Genomic DNA, 18,490 nt, shown 5'->3' on the forward strand with positions numbered 1-18,490 from the left:
CGCCAGTTTACTGCATGCCAATTTGCCAAAGATGGCCGAAAAGTCCCCCTGAGCTTATTAGACGTTTGACACTTGCCTGTTACTACGAAAACCAGCAGCATGGAATAAGCAGCACATTGACAGTCTTAATGAAGATATAATAAAGAAATCCCCTGGTTGCCATGACAACTCGCTGTATGAGTTTGGTACCTTTATCAAGGGTTTATAAATTGGCTATTAAACTTTATAAATACTTCACAGTGATAAGTGTATGCAGTGAGACTTGAACAAATCCTTGCCAAATAATAGTATTCTATTCAGTTCATTCGTGACTATAGATTCAAGGTACTTATTGCCAAAAAGTGAGCAGACTGTTGATTGGGGCTCATTGTCATGCTGAAAGTTGACGTTCCTATTCAGTGACAGTATTTAAAACGTTGCTTTGACCTCATGGGCAGAAATAGATGTTAAAAAAATAGATCCGCTGAAATAATATTCATAGTATTCGCCTGGAATGATAACAACGTGGTGTTGCTGCCACCTAGCGGTTTAAATGTAACTAAACATTATAGCCTAAAATGGTGCTTTTAATCATTTCTCTAAACCTTTATTGAGACAAGCCATACCACCAAACAAAAATGTAACAAAAATACATACGGGTCATTTCAGAATTGGAGGACACATTTAGACACACACGTATTTGGAAATGACTTCATATTTCTTTGAAAAGCATGTTATATAAACCTTCATTTAAACATATAGAGTGACTTTACCGTAGGTCAGGGTACTTTAACTTGATGTTATTTGGTCATCATGGAGTCACGGGAGGGGGCGGGGAGCTAAAAGCACAGGCGCTAGTCTGTTATTAACTGTACATAGACTTTACGTGTACGTATCACCTCCGATTTCAGCATACTACCCTGAGAACGCCTTATGTCGGAAGTTAAGCAGCGTCGCGCTTGGTTAATACGTGCATGAAAGACCACCTGGGATTACCAGGTGTCGTAAGTGTTTTGCAGTTTTTATTTTGGCCAACAGATGACGGTGGTGTTCTCTCATCTCTAGTCGGGACTCAAACCATGTCCCTCTCTTTTTGAGAATTTAAAATACCGTACATGAAATACAGGTTTGGTTTATCAGGGCCTTAACTGAGCATGCAAGCTCCATTTAGACTAGTGTTTACGTGCCCTTATGGTTTGGGTTTTGTAGCTATGACGACCATTTTATTGTAGTTAATCTTTCTTTGCAGAGTTTCAATGCCAATATGCAGTTTCGTATCCTTTTGCATCATGTACAAAAATAAAGAACGGAAGACTAAATTCAGCTGCGTGATTGGTGGATGACCTAAATTGTAATAGGGACAAAATGTCTACTTTAACATCGTACCTCAGATTATCTTTCCTACCTACCAATGGGTCAATTTTGTGGATTTCAAACCAGTTAATGCTTTCCGTAACCAAGCACCCTACTCTTGACGTACAAAAAAAAAATCAATTAAGCATTTAACAGACTGGAGCGTTTGACCTTTCAGGTGTCTTGCAAAAGTGTACATGGTTTATCAAACCGCAAAATGGGTAATTACTAAGCCATGACAGGTGAGTAGGGAGGTTGACTCAGCACAGATGGGTGAAATTGGAATACGATAGCACCCCTGCCTCCATTTGAGCCAGGAAAAAGCCTGATAATTCATTACAAAAATGTGCATCTTCATAGAGGCGGAATTTCCCACACCTGTACCCATTGTTGTGACCAGTGTAGTTTACAAACATTTCATTCTCATCATTAAATACAACAAAACATTCCAACAGGGGAAAAAAACATTTATTTGCAGCGTGTCTCAAATAATCCATTGATCCAGGATTCCAGGTAACAATTGGCGGACATCTCTGCACAACGTGATATTTAATCCAGCTGCGGAGGAGGAAAATGGAGATGTAAGCAAAGTTGGCAACAGACAAGCACTCAAATATTGACTAGGTGAGTCCAGGTGTTTCAGCAAAAACAAAAACAAACATTTACGGGCAGTAAAAAGGTGAGGCTGGTACTTGCCTTGACAAAGCCGATGTCCTTGGCGTACTGCCGGAAGCACTGGCGGCACATGTTGAGTCCGTATTTACGGATCAGACCGTGTCTGTTCGAGCAAACCCGGCTGTTGAAAACAAGTTGAAATTAAAAGACAATAATGTACAGTAGGCTTTATGAGGCAAATAATTGAGGCAATAACATAACAGCGGAAGAGCTTTTCCACAAATATGTTTATATGCATTTAAATGTAGTTTTGCAGCAATGGGATGCAAAGTTTTGATTATTTTGTTTGTTTGTTTTTTACATCTGAGCTTGAGTATTTCTTAACTGCTTTTTACTCCTTGCGTTTTCAAAACAAGCTTGATAATACAAAAAAAAATGCCTGAGATCATAAATGCACATATGAGAAAAATGTTTTTTCAAGATTGGTGTTGTGTATGTCATAGCCAGTACAAAATATGTTAAGACTTTTGCACTCAACTACATTTGTGTCTACGTTTATTTGAAGGATTTTAAGCATTCGTTTCCCGAGTCTTTTTAGTTTTTACACGAGTATTTGTGTTTCTAATTCAAAAAAAAAATAGCATGCGTAAACGTTTTAAAAGTGATTTCGAGATGCTAACGGTAGCGGTTAGCATCCGGCATCAATCCGCCGCCATGTTCGTTCCCGACGAGTCTCCCATGCGGTGCGAGTTTGATGGCAAATTTTAACATACAAGGGAAGTGGAACCCGCGCCAAACCAACACCAGACGGGACTTAAATAAACACAAGTCGAAACGGTAGAACACACGAACCAGGATCGGGATCCCTGTCCAAACTTTCTGGGATGACTCCAATAGAGCTGTTGGTGGCCCATCTTGTCTCTTTTCGCTCGAACGTCGGAAAGGAAGACCGCGGTCCGCGCATGTGCAAAATAAGTTTTCCGGATCCGGTTCTGGTGAGCAGTTAGGTCGATTGCCATCGAGTGGCCGGAGGACCGTATAGTCTATACGTCATCAAAATAGAAGGAACGAACGGAGGAAGTAACGTAATAATAGATTTCAATGTTCTGTGTGGTTTTATTTTTTATTTTATATTTTTTATTTTTGTTTTGTTTTTTGTATTGTTTTTGTATTTGTACCTGTCATTTGATTGTAACACTGCGGTGCTTTATTTGTTTGTATTTGAGATTTGTTGAAACATGATTAAAAAAGAATAATAATAATAATAATCGATTTCAATTAATTACAATGAATACGGAAGAGGATTAGGGCCTGTGGAAAAAAAAAGTTGGCAAGATTCTCACTTTTATCTCAGAATTTGGACTTTATTCTCAGAATTCTCACTTTAAAGTTAGGATTCTCACTTCAGAGTCAGAATTCTCACTTTAAAGAACAATTCTGACTTTAAAGTCAGAATTCTGAGAATAAAGTCAGAATTCTCACTTTAAAGTGAGAATTTTGACTTTAAAGAACAATTCTGACTCTGAGGATAAAGTCAGAATTCTGACTTTAATGTCTGATTTAAAAAAAAAATCTGAATTCTGAGACAAAAGTGAGAATCTTGCCAACCTATTTTCCCTCCCACAGGCCCTAATCCACTTCCGTACATCCCGGGTTCAAATGTTTGTTTTTTGTTGTTAAAAAAACAAGACCGAGATGACTTCAAAACTTGTTTCTACCATTAATGTGACCTATAACCTTTGCAACTCAAATTAAATCCTTCTTCTTGCCACCCTATATGAGTAGCCCGGACCAAAAATACTACCAATAATGGACGGTAGTTAATTGGTTTCTTTAATAGGGCTACTTGTGGTAGCGCGAGCGCCCCCTGTTGAGTGAATGGGTGCAGTGCAACGCGATGGTCCCCGTATTGGAAATTTTCCCATCATTAGCATTTAGCTGCTTTTTACATGCAGCTCCTCGGGAGGGATGGAACGAAAATGGGACATGGCCGAACTGACATTTCTCTCCTGAAGTGAACGCTGGGCCGCTTCGACTTCAGGTAACCGGCCCGACGAACTCGGGTGTGGTATTTATTTTTCGGACGGTGTTGTTTTGCAGACGGAGTTGCTAGCATGCTGCGGTTCAGTGTCTAGCTAGTGCACTACGACGTTAAAGAATATATTGCTTTACTTGTTCACTTTAGAAGGGTAAAAGTGGGCGTAAAGTGGAAATGAATCACGAGTAAAAAATATATAAATAAATAAACATGATGCACACAAAGGTAGGAGGAAGTGGCATGTCTAATGCGCCTCATGATTCTATATTAAACCATGGCTATATATAATAATATTTTAAAAAAAAACAAGTATGCATGCAAAGTGAGAGTTGTTTCTATTTTCACAATTGTTTGCTGTTTATTTTCATTTTCCGGAATCAAATAACAATAATGCAGTGTAAAATCTCACTATATGGCCAAATCAGCCTTGCCAGTTAATCCAATTAAATGCATCTCACAGGCTATTAACAGTGAAAAAAAAGGTGCGAATGGAGTTTGCAGAGTTGTTGCGTTACATCATCTTATGACCTACTTAGACAATTAAATAAATGCAAACACCTGAGATCATGGGCAAAATCAAAAAGCAGACAATTATTAATACATGAGGTTATGGGGCAATGATTAGCTGAAAGTTCCTTGGACGGAACTCCTCTAGAACGCTGGTCACCCAACATTTTGTCTGGAGCAATTTAATTTGAGGTAAAATTCTGCCCCCGAGTCAGTCTGTGGCCAGCTTTAAACCTTTACTCTACAGGAGATGTTTTAATTAGCAATTGCAACAGACGGCAAACACTTCCCCCCCCTTGCACCTGTGACGCGAGGTACCTCTGCTCATGTATGACCAAATATAACCTGTTCGACCGGACGTGCTGATTTGAAGTCAAAATAAACAATGTGGATTTTGTGCCTCTCGTCTCCTTTTCTCCACCTGACCGGAAGCATTAGTGCATAAGCGCTGGGAGCGGCAGCCCTAACGTGATGTATTTCTTTGTGTTTCGTTTCATTCAGGCAATTCATGCTCACTGCAACCTCGCTGCTTCCCAGTAACTGTCACGCTTTATTGGCTATTCCCCCCCACCCCCAAGCCAGTGGCAGTGGAGCAGGATCCATGTTTCCAGCAATTAGCCTCTCCTCACCTTTTTCACCATCACAACCATCTGCCTACGATTTGTTTTCTTTCCCCTCCGCCCTCCAAGAGCCTGATCCCCTACAATGAGATTCCGGATCTACAAGAGAAAGGTGGTGATACTGACTGTGGTGGTTGTCATCTGCGGGCTGGCGTTCTGGACCAGCGCGCGGCAAAAGAAGATTGAGCCGTTCCCGAAGGAAGCTGTGGTAAAGAGAAGCAGCGAGGTTAGCACCAGCAGAAATAGCCTCGACAACCATATCCAGTTGCAAGCCACGCTTGGCGTGAGCCGGGCTTCCGTTGCGGCTCTGAATCAGACGCACCCGGAAAGAATAAAAGACAAAGAAAACAAAGCCAAGCCCAACGCGGATAACACGACACTGGTATACCGCGGCATCGTTTTCCAGCTCAACTTTGACCAGGCGATAAGAAACGAGGAGAAGTTTAAGGCGGCGCGGCAGCAGGACGACCTGGTCGTAGTGGTCCAGGTCCACAACCGTCCGGAATACTTGAAGCTGCTGGTGGACAGCTTGCGTCAAGCCCGCGGCGTGGAGAGCATACTGCTGATTTTCAGCCACGACTACTGGTCCCCTGAGATTAACAAAGTGGTGAACTCAGTTGACTTTTGCCAGGTCCTGCAGATTTTCTTCCCGTTCAGCATCCAGCTGTACCCGCAGGAGTTTCCCGGCAACGACCCGAGGGACTGTCCGAGGGACATTCCCAAAAAGGAGGCCTTAAAGTTGGGCTGCATCAATGCCGAGTACCCAGACTCCTTTGGGCATTACCGCGAGGCCAAATTCTCCCAGACCAAGCACCACTGGTGGTGGAAGTTGCATTTTACGTGGGATCGAGTGCACGTCCTCCGGGACCACAAGGGTCTGGTGCTGCTGATCGAGGAGGACCACTTCCTGTCCCCGGACTTCATCCACTTGCTGAAGCTGATGTCGGCGCTCAAACGGGAGCAGTGTAGCGACTGCGACATCCTGTCGCTGGGGAGCTACAGCCACATCGGCTACTCCAGCAAAGCCAACAAGGTGGAGGTGAAGGCCTGGAAGTCCACCGAGCACAACATGGGCATGGCCCTGAGTCGGGACACCTACCAGAAACTGCTTGGCTGCACGGACGCGTTCTGCACCTACGACGACTACAACTGGGACTGGTCCCTGCAGCACCTGACCGTGTCCTGCCTGCCGTCCTTCTGGAAGGTGATGGTGAGCGAGGCGCCTCGCGTCTTCCACGCCGGCGACTGCGGCATGCACCACAAGAAGAGCACCTGCATGCCGGCCAGCCAGAAAAGCAAGATCGAGAACGTCCTGCAGGGCGGCGGCAAGCAGCTGTTCCCCAAGAATCTCTTGATCACCAAGAGACTGCCAGCGAACGGAGCCGGCGGGGTTGCCCCGCATGTGAAGAACGGCGGCTGGGGGGATATCAGGGATCATGAACTCTGCAAGAGCTACGTACGATTACAGTGACCTCCATTGCTACGACATTCTATATTATTGTTTCTTTTGCATCCTCAATGAAGAAAGCCTTTTCAAACTCAAATCTTTATGGACTTTTCCTCATATTGCCTGTTTCACTGGACAGTTCAAACAAATTAATAAAGATGAATGTTGGGATTTTTGGCTCATGAAAGGTCCAGTATCTCTTGATGTTGACGTCGGATTTATGGTGCTTCCCATTTGATATTTTTTACTTTTCAATTTTTTTTTTTTTTTTTAACTAATTGTCTTCAATTGGTTGCAAATCCTCTCAACCCTGTCTCAAATTGTCAAAGTATTTGGTCTGGTCTCAGTTTCAAATCTTCAAAGTCAAAAATATTTTGTTCCCATGGAAATGTGGTTTTCAATGTAAAGCCTTAACGACTACGTTTTGGTTTTTTTTCCTGTGATTTACTGTCTGAGCTCTCTCGAGACACACCGTAAGTCTTGGGTTGAGGCATCCAGGTTGCCCAAATTTGCAAACGAGATGCCCAATAATTGGGCCGCCACCTCCCCGGGATGCTTAGAATAGATTGGAACAGTGAGAAAGCGGAACGGGCCTCTTCGGTCTCAGTGACAAACGATCTGCCGATGCTTTTTAATTCCCCTGGCGTCACTTTCTCTTCTACGTCCTCTAAATGTGCAACGTGGTTGTTTTCGCCGTGAAATATGACAAGACTAATGAGATGAGTTAGTTGGTAGAACTCGCGATGGAGTATCATTTAAACAATGAACAGCGGTGAAGCTCTCCGAGGTAGCCACAGGCCTCATTAGACCACTGAATTAATTGAGAGAACACACTGATTTTTGGACTTGGACTAGGACGGACATTATGGCCTTATAATAAAAATGTTTTGCCACAAAAATAGAATTTTTAATAAATTCAAACAACTTTTTCCCCTTCGACACTTATACAACATATATATATATATATATATATATATATTTTTTTTTTAAGAATATAGACAAGAGTCGTGGTTATAGTCTGTCAAACAGTTTAATAGGCGTCACATGGAGGAAAAAGGCTGCCACTGTTCAAATCCCTCACAGTCTTTCTCCCTGTGGGCGCTAGATGAAAAACAGCCTCAAGCACTGTCCGGCTCTAGCATGAATCAACACAGTGTTGTTTTAAAAAAATAGTCATCGTAATATGCACGCCGCTCACACTAAAGAGGAGTTGTTAGGTTGGGAGTCGATTCACACGATAGGCCAGAGCGCGTTCCTGCGGTTTTACCTGAGCTCGGAATGATGGCTGAACAAGAGCGTTCGCCACTAGCCGTTAGATAAAAGCATCTCCTATATTATAATAGCAAACGTTGCGTTAAGAAAAAATACACCTGAATTCTCTTTATGTACAACGGAAATGGAAAAAAAAAAAGGGGGGGAATCTGCATATTCAAGATTCAGTTTAATATTAGATTTTCTGTATTAGAAATAGCTCTATTTTTCCTCAAAAAAAGGCTCTTTAAACTATTAATCATCTCCATAAATCATTGCAATACAATATTTACATATAATACAGAGCCCATGTCAGGTGGAAAACCATATTAAAATAAACAATAGGTACAAAGCTTTTTAATCCTATAGAACACTCCCCCCAAAAAAGTACATCCGTCCTCCTAGCAACAACAAACTGTTAAGTGCAACCATTGTTTTCCTAAATAATAATAAAATAAACGTGATTGCAGCATCCAACGTGAGAGACAAAGGGCGCCGACAAGCCAAGTGCTTCCAATATCTGCTTGTGTTCTTCTGCTAGGATTTAAAAAAAAAAAAAAAAAAAAAAAACCCTCACACACCAGGGAGAAAGGGCTACTAAATTTGTGCAAATACACTTTGTGTTATTTAAGGAAGTACAACCTCCATTAGCAGAGGATATGCAGCCGCTTTCAAAATATTGTTCCCTTTTCGAGGCCCACCACATAAAAGAAAGAAACAGGAGAACACCCCAACAAGACAACTGTAGGCTTGATAACAGCCACCATCATATGAACAGTGAACCAGTCAGCCCTTCCTATAAAAACCTTAAAGCTCCTCGTCCTTTGTCAAATAGCACCCATTTCACTGCAGACTCAAGGCGGCAAGATTCCGCCAACCACGTCTTGGTCGACATCCACCACCTCTGTGGCTGGTGGGGGGGGGCGGGGCTATACGACGGTTCCGCTGGGGGAGTTGGCGGGGTTGTTTTGAGATGATAGCAGTCCCTGCGGTGAGACACACCAGACAGACAAAATGGCGGGTGTGAGAGCGGACAGAAATTTGAATATGGACAAAATGCCAACCAGTAAAACATTCGCATATAATTGATGCCCACAGAAATGCATTGGCAAAATTAGGCAAAATTTAAAAAAAAAAAAAAAAAAACCTTTAGTTTTTGTAAACCCCCCCAAAAATCTTCAAAACGCTGATAACTAACCATTACATGAAGGTGGCTTTTACTCACCACTTTCCCGGGCCTGGCCCACGTGCAAACGAAGCCCTCCTGGCAGGCCGTGACCAGACAGTCCTCCAGGAAGATCAACACCGTCAGTCTCTCGTGGGCGATCTTCTTGCACACCAGCGGCTCCAGCAGCGGCACCTCCTCCATGCGCGGGCACAGCACCGTGCCCAGCGTCTTGGCAGTGTCGCCCTTGGTGCCGGCCGCCCGCGAGGCGCCCAGCTGGCTGAGCTTGTCGCCGCTCTTGCTGCCGATGTGGCCGGCGCTGTGCATGCGCTTGTGCTCCTTTTCCGGCCGCTCCTTGCGCGTCTCGTGCAGCGACAGCGTGGCGAACTTGCCCACGCCGGCGGCGATCAGGGCGCTGTCGATGATGCCGCCGCCGCCCTTGGCGGGGACGGAAGCGGCGGCGGCGGCGGCGGCGCTACTGCTGCTGCTGCTGCTGCCCGTGTGACTGTTAGGGGTGCTGCCGCCGCCGCCGGCCGGGTTGGAGGATTGCGGTAAGCTATTGGAGCGAGGCAGCGTCCCCGGCAGGGAGTTTGGCGTGTTGCCGCCGGTGCTGCTATTGCTAACATTGTCTTTGCCATTCGTGCCAGAAGTAAGAATAGTGTTTGCGGCGGTAGCCGGCGGGCTGCTGGCATTCATGACATTAGTGTGAGTCCTGGTGCGAGACAAAGGGAGGTGAGGGAAGAGTATGTCCTCGGTGAGGTCCCACAGACACAGCTGGGTGTCCTGGCCAACGGAGCCGAATCGGTACGTGACGCTTACAGGCCGACTGTCCGTAGAGTTCCTCTTGGAAAGTCGGGAGTGGGCGCTGTTGGCCCGATCCCTTCCCGCGCTAAAGTGAATATGCTCGTAAAAGTCCTCGTCGCTGCCGCTGAACTCGGCGGGCTGCTCGCCGCCGACGCCGTCCTCCACGCTGGTGGTGCAGTGGTCGAAGGCCACCACGCTCACCCACGACTTGTGTCCGTGCCCCCGCGCGATCACCCTGCAGTCCGAGAACGACCACACCGTCACCAGGTCGTCCTCCCCGCCCGCCACAATGTAGCGCCCGTCGGGGCTCCAGCACACGCAAAGCAAGCCGCCGAAGTAGCTCTTCATGGTGCCGTGCAGCTCGGCGGCGTCGAAGCCGAACACCCGCAGGTAGCCGTCCTGGCTGGCGCACGCCAGGAACTTGCCGTCCGGGGAGAAGGCGAACTCGTTGAGCGCGCCGTCGCCCACCGTCCAGCGCAGTAAAGGGTTGCGGCCAGACTTGCTCTTGCAGGTGTGCACGGCGTAGTTGTCCCCCTGCTTGAGGAGCTGGTAGTGGGGCGCCGCCGCACCGCACGCGTTCTCCACATTGTACAGGTACATGGAGCCGCTCGAATGGGCCACCAAAAAGAGGCTCTCGGAACCGGGGACCCATCGCACGCACGTGACGCGCGACTTGTCGATTAGTCTCTGGGGAAGGGAAAGAGTAGTTACTAATAATAGTAATGCTGAAAAATGTATCAAATTCAAACCGACGTCGCCATGAATTTGGAGAGAAGAAAAAAAATGTCACGTCTAAATAAGTTCGCTGCTTAAGAAGTGCAGTCCACAAGTTTAAATATTGAGTCATGAAACATGATTAAAATGAGAATGAAGCAAAAAATAAATATTTTTGAAAATGATACCAAATATTTGCCAAACAAATAGAAACCTGCTAAAAAAGTAGACAAAATAACGACGGCACGAACGTTTCAAGGTTACAAATGGCACGCAATTAACAACTTACGTACAAATTTGAGTTACACTACAGTCGTAACAGAACTAGTCTAAGAATATCTAAAGAATATTAGATAGAAAAAGACAAATATAAAAAAAAAGTACTAGTAAAAAATAAACAAATATTGAGATTAAAAATATGCTCAAGAATGTCCAAAAAACACTTGAAGTCTGTCATGATTGGCCATTTAACTGCCAGACATCTATCAAAAGTGAACCTATCCAAATAATGTTTGAATTTCAACTACATAAAAAAAATTGAAATATTTTCGTCATCGCACGTGGCGAGACCACGCCTTTCCCTGACATCGAAACAGTCATCGGACATACAAGGTTTTCGTTGGACGGTAACTTACCTCTTCATTGAAGAGCTTGCTAGTCTCCTTCTTGATCGGGTCGATGAGCTGCACCTGGCCCGCCGAGAAGCCCACCAGCAGGGAGACGCTCTCGGCGGTGGCCGTGAGCGGGTTGAAGTCGTGGCACGTGGGCTGCGTGCCTTTGTATAGCCGCTTATCTATGGGCTTGCTCAGGTCGGCAGCCTGAAAACGCAGTTCGTGCTTTTTGAAATTGCAAACTCCAACTTTAGGCACAGTGTTATTGATCAAACAGTGCATAATGTTATGTAGTTGACCATGATATTATAGGAATACAGTCTATTTTTTTAGGAACACTTAGGCCTACTGTGCTACTGTGCATTAATGTTGGTGATGATGGCGGTACTTGCTGAGCTAAGTGTTTTTCACGTGGTGATTACTGCACAAAGTTTGAGACCCACTGACAAGTAGGCAAACGTTTTTGACACTCACATGCAGATGAGCTGTCATGAACGCACCGTGACGTCACTTCGTGCAACCACTCTCACTTTTGACCTCAAAATGTATAGTGAACACCTGACATTTCGGCAATTACGTCATGCTGGCATGTCATTCCTGCAAACACGTCAAATGTAAACAAACCGTTTGCGGCATGGCAGTCACTCATAACTACTGAGAAAGTCCCACAAGGAGACGAGCTCACTTGAATTGTTAAACAATTGTGGCGATTATATTAGCGGGGGTTGCTAATTAGCGTCAAACATAGTTGGACGCTACATGGCCTCGTCCGGACAATCTGCGACACGAGCACGGTGGGTCGACAGCGGGGGTGGAACGGAGACGCCCAGCCGGTGCGGCTGCTACCGGGCACCCGCGTTTACCGGCAGTTTCTGTCAACGTCGTTTACCTTTCTCACACCTTTGTAGATATAAAAGTAGAGCTCCCGGCCCACATTGAAGCAGATCCTGTCGCCGTTTCCCGACTGGTCGTTGACGTTGACGAAGGAGACCCTGACGGGGTTGGATCCCTGCGAATTGAAGGGCACCCGGTTTGGGCGGCTGTACTCGGAGTGCGTGAGGAGTTTGTAGACGCCTTCCCGGGTGGAGAATTGCGTTTTAATCTCGTTCGTCTCCTTCCCTCCTCCCTCCGCCGCCATCTTGAAAGTCGCCGTTCATCCTTGTCCAAGGCCCCGGATGTTGTGGACGGCGCATGTCCAAATTAGACCAGCGGTCATGCGCACTGGGGGTCACTACAAGTCACGTGAGACGAAAGACGAAAAATAAACAGTGAACCGATGACGAACAGGTCCGAGATATATGATTGGCTGTCGTAAATATTGAAATGAATCAAATGATAAGTACAATTTTAACAAAAAAATAGTCAAAATTTGCATTTATTGTCATTTTAATTGTGAGCTTCATATTTGACATTGAGGATAAAGTTGTCCCTCATAGAGAATTATTTTTCTCAATTTTTACTAGACCTATTTGATATCTTGACATCTCAGACAATATCATCTTACAAGAGTTGCGACACTGCTCGATCCGCCTGTAGGTAGAATTTACTACTCCCTCCCAACTGCAACTATTTGTATTACATAACATGGAATGTGTTGCAAGTGTCATATACTGCTACCGCCTGGTCATCTGGTTTTCCCAACCAGGGGTACGCGTACCACGTACCACGAACGTGATGTGTGTTGACTTAACACAAAATCATCATCTCAATGCAAGTATTAGCCACAAGTACAACATTTCAACACCAACCTGCTATGTCACCAAACGGGCCAGACTGGCTGCATAATATTCTTTCACAATGGTGTGGAACAGGCGCAACTGACAATAATGCAATGATTCTTCTATACACGTTTTTCCAACTTATAAAAGTAAGTTGTAATTTCGAACTAAGAGAAACCCAATCCCCTCACACTATTGCACACAAATTCCTTGTGTTTTAACACCCCAGTCCAATTAAGATGATTCTGATTCTGATCAACAACAGTGCAACTTAGGCTGTAGGATCTGAAAGTATAGCTAATGCAGATTGCTAATTAGCTTTGGAACTTCAGAAATTGAATGCACAGGTGTGTGGCTGGTGTACCATATGTGCTTTCAAAAAATAGACATCCTGCCCAAAGGCCTGTGTATGTGTCACAGCAGCTGATATCAAAGGCAATGCACAGCTGTGAGGACTTGCTGGGTGGGTTTGGGTGGGGGTCTTGCGGCCTAATGGCTAGCCAAGCTATCAGGAAGGCTCTCGTCTTGACTGACAGGCACTGCTTGTGACTTTGCTGCCCTATAAGGGCACATCAACTTTAGGGCTCTGGTGTTTCACTCGCCACCCACTCCAATTGCCACCTCCCTCGACCCCCCCCCTGGTAGTGGACGTATATTCTGGAACCTTCTGAATGGGAGCTTCCAGAAGCCCCCCTCGCTGAGGTATATAAAGCTACGGACGTGTCGTGGGAGTCTGCATCGAGTCCAAAGACATTCACCGGAAAGAGCAGCAGCACAACACTCATTCAGATTCAGAACTCTTCACAAACAGACTCGACCACCGCAGATTTCATTTTCAAGGTAAGTCTGAAGCAAGCAAAATCAAACACACTGGAGTAATTTCTTGATATTTCATGAATGGAAATTACAGAGAATCAAATTTGCTGCTAGACTGCAGAAATTCATGGACAACAATATTCCATGTCGATGAGCTGTTGTCCGTTACGACAGACCAGTGGAATGGCGTGCCACGAGTATCTTAATGACACTGAAGCATGGGCTGAGCACATGGCATGGAGGGTGACCCTCAGCGTGAGCGCAATGGCGGACACCAGAGTAGCGGGAATAAAGGCAGTACATGAAGATTTGATGCGCATTTGTGCTACAATAATGACTACGCTGAAATAGATTTAAATTTCAGTTTAAATCAGCTTCTTTTAACATAGAGGTGTTAGGTAACCCATTGGGGGATGGTCAAAGGTGTTTGATTGACAGGATGAACATGTGCTGTTCCACCATAAGCAGCTGCGAAGCCCCTGCCGCACAACTCCTTCAAGCCATGTGGTGGTCTTTCTTTATCACCAGAACTAGCACTCAGACATTAAGATATTTCGAGTCTTATTTGAAGTGGCAGCACAGTAGCCTCGCTTTTAGCACATCTGTTTCACAGCTTCTGAGGTTCAGAGTTGAGCCGGCTCAGGCCTTCCAGTGTGGAGCTTGCATGTTCTCCATATGCTTGGTTGTATGTCTCCGGGCGCTCTCATTCCAAAAACTTGCATGTTAACTTCATAAAGACATTCCTAAAGACATGTGATGGACAAATGGATGTTAAATTTGGGAAATTTTCTGATAGATGCCCGAGAACGCCGCACATGCCATGGAGGAGGAGACGGAGACCTTTGCCTTCCAGGCTGAGATTGCTCAGCTGATGTCACTGATCATCAATACCTTTTATTCCAACAAGGAGATCTTCCTCAGGGAGCTCATCTCTAACTCGTCTGACGTAAGCATGCTTCAACACATAAAGTGCCATGTACTGTTTACTTTGGCCAGCCAGACATGTTCTGATTACTGACTATTTTTTTGAATGTATGTAATATTTTATCTACTTTTTAAAAAATCTAATTGTCTACATTATTTTGTTATTTGAGAAAGTTTAATCTATTAGACAATGTTCCTGCTAACACAAAAGATTTAGCACTGTTGCATCCAAATAAATAGAGCTGCTGAACACTAATGAGATTCCCTCTGACAGGCTTTGGATAAAATCCGCTATGAGAGCTTGACCGACCCCAGCAGACTCGACTCCTGCAAAGACCTGAAGATCGAAGTCCGGCCCGACCTGCACGCTCGCACCCTTACCCTGGTCGACACGGGTATCGGCATGACCAAGGCCGACCTGATTAACAACCTCGGAACCATTGCCAAATCTGGAACCAAGGCATTCATGGAAGCCCTGCAGGCCGGAGCGGATATCTCCATGATTGGTCAGTTCGGCGTGGGCTTCTATTCGGCTTACCTGGTGGCCGAGAAGGTGACCGTCATCACTAAGCACAACGACGACGAGCAGTACGTGTGGGAATCCGCTGCCGGGGGCTCGTTCACTGTCCGTCCCGACACTGGTAAATTTCACTCATAGCTCAATGCACTGGCCCAGTGGTTACTGGTTAGCATGTAAGATGGGCTAGCCTCAATCTCATGCACAACCCTTATTAGTGTGATTCTGTAGGAATAGTTATTCATAAGGCATTGATGATCTCTCTATTGCTACCTTTCAGGAGAGTCTATTGGTCGAGGCACAAGAGTGATCCTGCACCTCAAAGAAGATCAGACGGAATACTGCGAGGAGAAGCGCATCAAGGAAGTTGTGAAGAAGCACTCTCAGTTCATTGGATACCCTATTACACTTTACGTAAGGGAGCGTGTTAACACTGTTATTTTCTTGAAATGGAGCCAAAAAGATCCTATTTGAAACCGTCCATTGTTCTCAAGGTGGAGAAGACGAGAGAGAAGGAGGTGGACCTGGAGGCAGGAGAGAAGGAGGAGGATGCGGACAAAGACGCTGCAGAGAACAAGGACAAACCAGAGATCGAGGATGTTGGCTCCGATGAGGACGAGGACACCAAGGAGAGCAAGAACAAGAGGAAGAAGAAGGTCAAGGAAAAGTACATGGACCAGGAAGAGCTGAACAAGACTAAGCCCATCTGGACCCGTAATCCCGATGACATCACCAACGAAGAGTACGGCGAGTTCTACAAGAGTCTCACCAACGACTGGGAGGACCACCTGGCTGTCAAGGTAAATTAATGCTGCAGATTTTTGTCAATGTGATTGCTTCAACAGGATTCATCTAAGCTTGTGGCTTCATTCGTTTGTCTGTAGCATTTCTCCGTGGAGGGGCAGTTGGAGTTCCGAGCACTGCTCTTTGTACCCAGAAGGGCTGCGTTTGACCTCTTTGAGAACAAGAAGAAGAGGAACAACATCAAGTTGTATGTGCGTAGGGTCTTCATCATGGACAACTGTGAGGAACTAATTCCAGAGTATCTCAGTAAGTATCTCATTCTAAAGGTTCCCCTGAGGCGTTTTGCAAAGTTTTTCATCACTGACCAGTTTGGCTTCCTTTGTTTCCTCTCAGACTTCATCAAAGGCGTAGTAGACTCTGAAGACCTGCCACTGAACATCTCCAGAGAGATGCTGCAGCAGAGCAAGATCCTCAAGGTCATCCGCAAGAACCTGGTCAAGAAGTGTTTGGAACTCTTCTGCGAACTTTCAGAAGACAAGGACAACTACAAGAAGTGCTATGAGCAGTTCTCAAAGAACATCAAGGTAGATCGATCTCAAACTCCACATCCCTCAAAGATTCCTACAGACGATGTTATTAACCCGGCATCACGTTTTAGCTTGGCATCCACGAGGATTCCCAGAACAGGAAGAAACTGTCCGAGATGCTGCGATACTACACTTCTGCTTCTGGAGATGAGATGGTTTCTCTGAAGGACTACGTTTCACGCATGAAGGACAACCAGAAACACATATATTATATTACAGGTTCGTAATAATTCTGTTGTTATCCCTATTTCCCAACATTTGCAGACCTATTCAGCATGTAAAGCAAATTAACCCCTGACTTTTGAAACAGGCGAGACCAAAGACCAGGTGGCCAACTCCGCCTTTGTGGAACGCCTCCGCAAGGCCGGCTTGGAGGTCATTTACATGATCGAGCCCATTGACGAGTACTGCGTCCAGCAGCTGAAGGAGTTCGATGGCAAGAACCTGGTCTCGGTCACCAAGGAAGGCCTCGAGCTACCCGAGGATGAGGATGACAAGAAGAAGCAGGAGGAACTCAAGACTAAGTTTGAGAACCTTTGCAAGATCATGAAGGACATCCTCGACAAGAAGATTGAAAAGGTTTGTATGCAGGACACGCTGACTGTTTATTATTGCGTTTTTGCTGTGACAATAACAAAATGTGGCATTCTTTGAAGGTGACCGTCTCCAACCGCCTGGTCTCATCACCCTGCTGCATTGTCACCAGCACGTACGGCTGGACGGCCAACATGGAGAGGATCATGAAGTCGCAAGCCCTGAGGGACAACTCCACCATGGGCTACATGACAGCCAAGAAGCACCTGGAGATCAACCCCCTGCATCCCATTGTGGAGACTTTGAGGGTGAAGGCAGAGGCTGACAAGAATGACAAGGCTGTGAAGGACCTGGTCATCCTCCTGTTCGAGACCGCTCTGCTGTCTTCGGGATTCACGCTGGAGGACCCCCAGACGCATGCCAACCGCATCTACAGGATGATCAAGCTCGGTCTTGGTGAGTGATCTTCCATCCTGCAAATGTACCCAAGAAATCTTATCTTAGCTTACCTATCTTATTTTAACTGAGTATATCTTATTTTAGTCGAGCCTATCCGAAATTAATTGCAAAGAGAACCTAGTTGCTCATGTGAACATATCCTTGCCAGGCATTGATGAAGATGACTCAGCAGTTGAGGACCTCGCTCAGCCTGCTGAAGAAGACATGCCAGTCCTGGAGGGCGATGACGACACGTCAAGAATGGAGGAAGTCGACTAAACAGTCTGCCAGACTTGCCTGCTTTCGTCATACTATTTTTTGTAACTTATTTAAGGCATTTGTTTCCAAACAGTAACTGTTTGTCACAATGTGAAAAAGGTCGCCCATGGAGTTGTTACAATAGAACCTCAGTTGCTTATGTGAAACGACACGAAACAAAACTTCATATTTTTATTTGACTGATTCCATGCAATTATATTTTTCTTAGTTAAGAATAATACAATTTATTTATAATGTATCGGTACCCTCGGCTGACTGACTGATTCAAATGATCAGGATCGTTATCAGGCTCCCCCAGAGCTTGCTGATGACCTGATCATTTGAATCAGATGTGTTGGAGGAGGGAAACATCCAAAACATGCAAATTCTGGAGTTTGACACGTTTGCATACATCCAGTATTAGTTGCCAGACAATTACAGGGATCATATAAACAAACTTACACTGAGAGGCAGACATGCTCATCACTCGACCCTGTTTTTAACAAAATATAAATGCTTGGAACCGTGTATTTATTTTTCTTTCGGGGTGTACTGTTGAAACCTCAAAGAAAATATGAAGTCATTGGAAATATTGGATGTAGCTTGTGTCTTTTTGTAACCTTTTTTAAATGAAAGCATTAAAATTTATAATAAAATAAACTGAGAAATCCAAGCGAAATTCTTCCTTTGGCCTATGTATCGTATGATTACTGTTGCCTTTTCTTTTTTCAAGGTAATTGCGTCACAAAGCGAGGTTTCCTAAAATCAACACGTTTGAACTTTTTCCAACGTTATGGAATGTTCCCCGAACGCAGCACGGTTTTGCATTCCACCCCTTATGACGTTTCCG

The 18,490-nt window shown here is 45.2% G+C and overlaps 4 protein-coding genes across 7 annotated transcripts; 2 read left to right on the forward strand and 2 right to left on the reverse strand.

Annotated features, from left to right (window-relative positions):
- Positions 1 to 1,784: 1,784 nt before the first annotated feature.
- rps29 (ribosomal protein S29) lies at positions 1,785 to 2,889 on the reverse strand. The gene is made up of 3 exons (XM_086019592.1): positions 2,800 to 2,889; positions 2,029 to 2,128; positions 1,785 to 1,890 (listed from the first exon to the last, which is right to left on the reverse strand). Exons 1-3 carry the CDS (start codon positions 2,859 to 2,861, stop codon positions 1,882 to 1,884), a joined length of 171 nt encoding a protein of 56 aa, XP_085875718.1. The 5' UTR covers positions 2,862 to 2,889; the 3' UTR covers positions 1,785 to 1,881.
- mgat2 (alpha-1,6-mannosyl-glycoprotein 2-beta-N-acetylglucosaminyltransferase) lies at positions 1,845 to 6,746 on the forward strand. 2 transcript variants are annotated; one of them, XM_086019591.1, is made up of 2 exons: positions 1,845 to 1,956; positions 4,994 to 6,746. In XM_086019591.1, exon 2 carries the CDS (start codon positions 5,198 to 5,200, stop codon positions 6,581 to 6,583), a length of 1,386 nt encoding a protein of 461 aa, XP_085875717.1. In that variant the 5' UTR covers positions 1,845 to 1,956; positions 4,994 to 5,197; the 3' UTR covers positions 6,584 to 6,746. The 2 variants fall into 2 exon arrangements, with proteins under 2 accessions (XP_085875717.1, XP_085875716.1); XM_086019590.1 differs by lacking the exon at positions 1,845 to 1,956 and adding an exon at positions 3,754 to 3,988.
- An 824-nt stretch (positions 6,747 to 7,570) lies between these two features.
- wdr20b (WD repeat domain 20b) lies at positions 7,571 to 12,298 on the reverse strand. Of its 3 annotated transcripts, none has more exons than XM_086019654.1 (4): positions 11,994 to 12,298; positions 11,129 to 11,311; positions 9,036 to 10,466; positions 7,571 to 8,796 (listed from the first exon to the last, which is right to left on the reverse strand). In XM_086019654.1, exons 1-4 carry the CDS (start codon positions 12,240 to 12,242, stop codon positions 8,740 to 8,742), a joined length of 1,920 nt encoding a protein of 639 aa, XP_085875780.1. In that variant the 5' UTR covers positions 12,243 to 12,298; the 3' UTR covers positions 7,571 to 8,739. The 3 variants fall into 3 exon arrangements, with proteins under 3 accessions (XP_085875780.1, XP_085875781.1, XP_085875782.1); XM_086019655.1 differs by having other exon boundaries at positions 12,005 to 12,179; XM_086019656.1 differs by lacking the exon at positions 11,994 to 12,298 and adding an exon at positions 11,579 to 11,983.
- Positions 12,299 to 13,322: 1,024 nt separating this feature from the next.
- hsp90aa1.1 (heat shock protein 90, alpha (cytosolic), class A member 1, tandem duplicate 1) lies at positions 13,323 to 18,319 on the forward strand. Its single transcript, XM_086018290.1, has 11 exons — positions 13,323 to 13,662; positions 14,435 to 14,584; positions 14,837 to 15,203; positions 15,360 to 15,493; positions 15,574 to 15,879; positions 15,964 to 16,129; positions 16,217 to 16,407; positions 16,482 to 16,629; positions 16,721 to 16,989; positions 17,067 to 17,400; positions 17,552 to 18,319. The coding sequence occupies exons 2-11, from the start codon at positions 14,435 to 14,437 to the stop codon at positions 17,659 to 17,661; spliced, it is 2,175 nt and encodes a 724-aa protein (XP_085874416.1). The 5' UTR covers positions 13,323 to 13,662; the 3' UTR covers positions 17,662 to 18,319.
- The last annotated feature ends 171 nt before the right edge of the window (positions 18,320 to 18,490 follow it).

Source organism: Filicampus tigris, chromosome 20 (genome assembly GCF_054856515.1).
Source record: "Filicampus tigris isolate MCC_2025a chromosome 20, RoL_Ftig_1.0, whole genome shotgun sequence".
NCBI lineage: Eukaryota > Metazoa > Chordata > Actinopteri > Syngnathiformes > Syngnathidae > Filicampus > Filicampus tigris.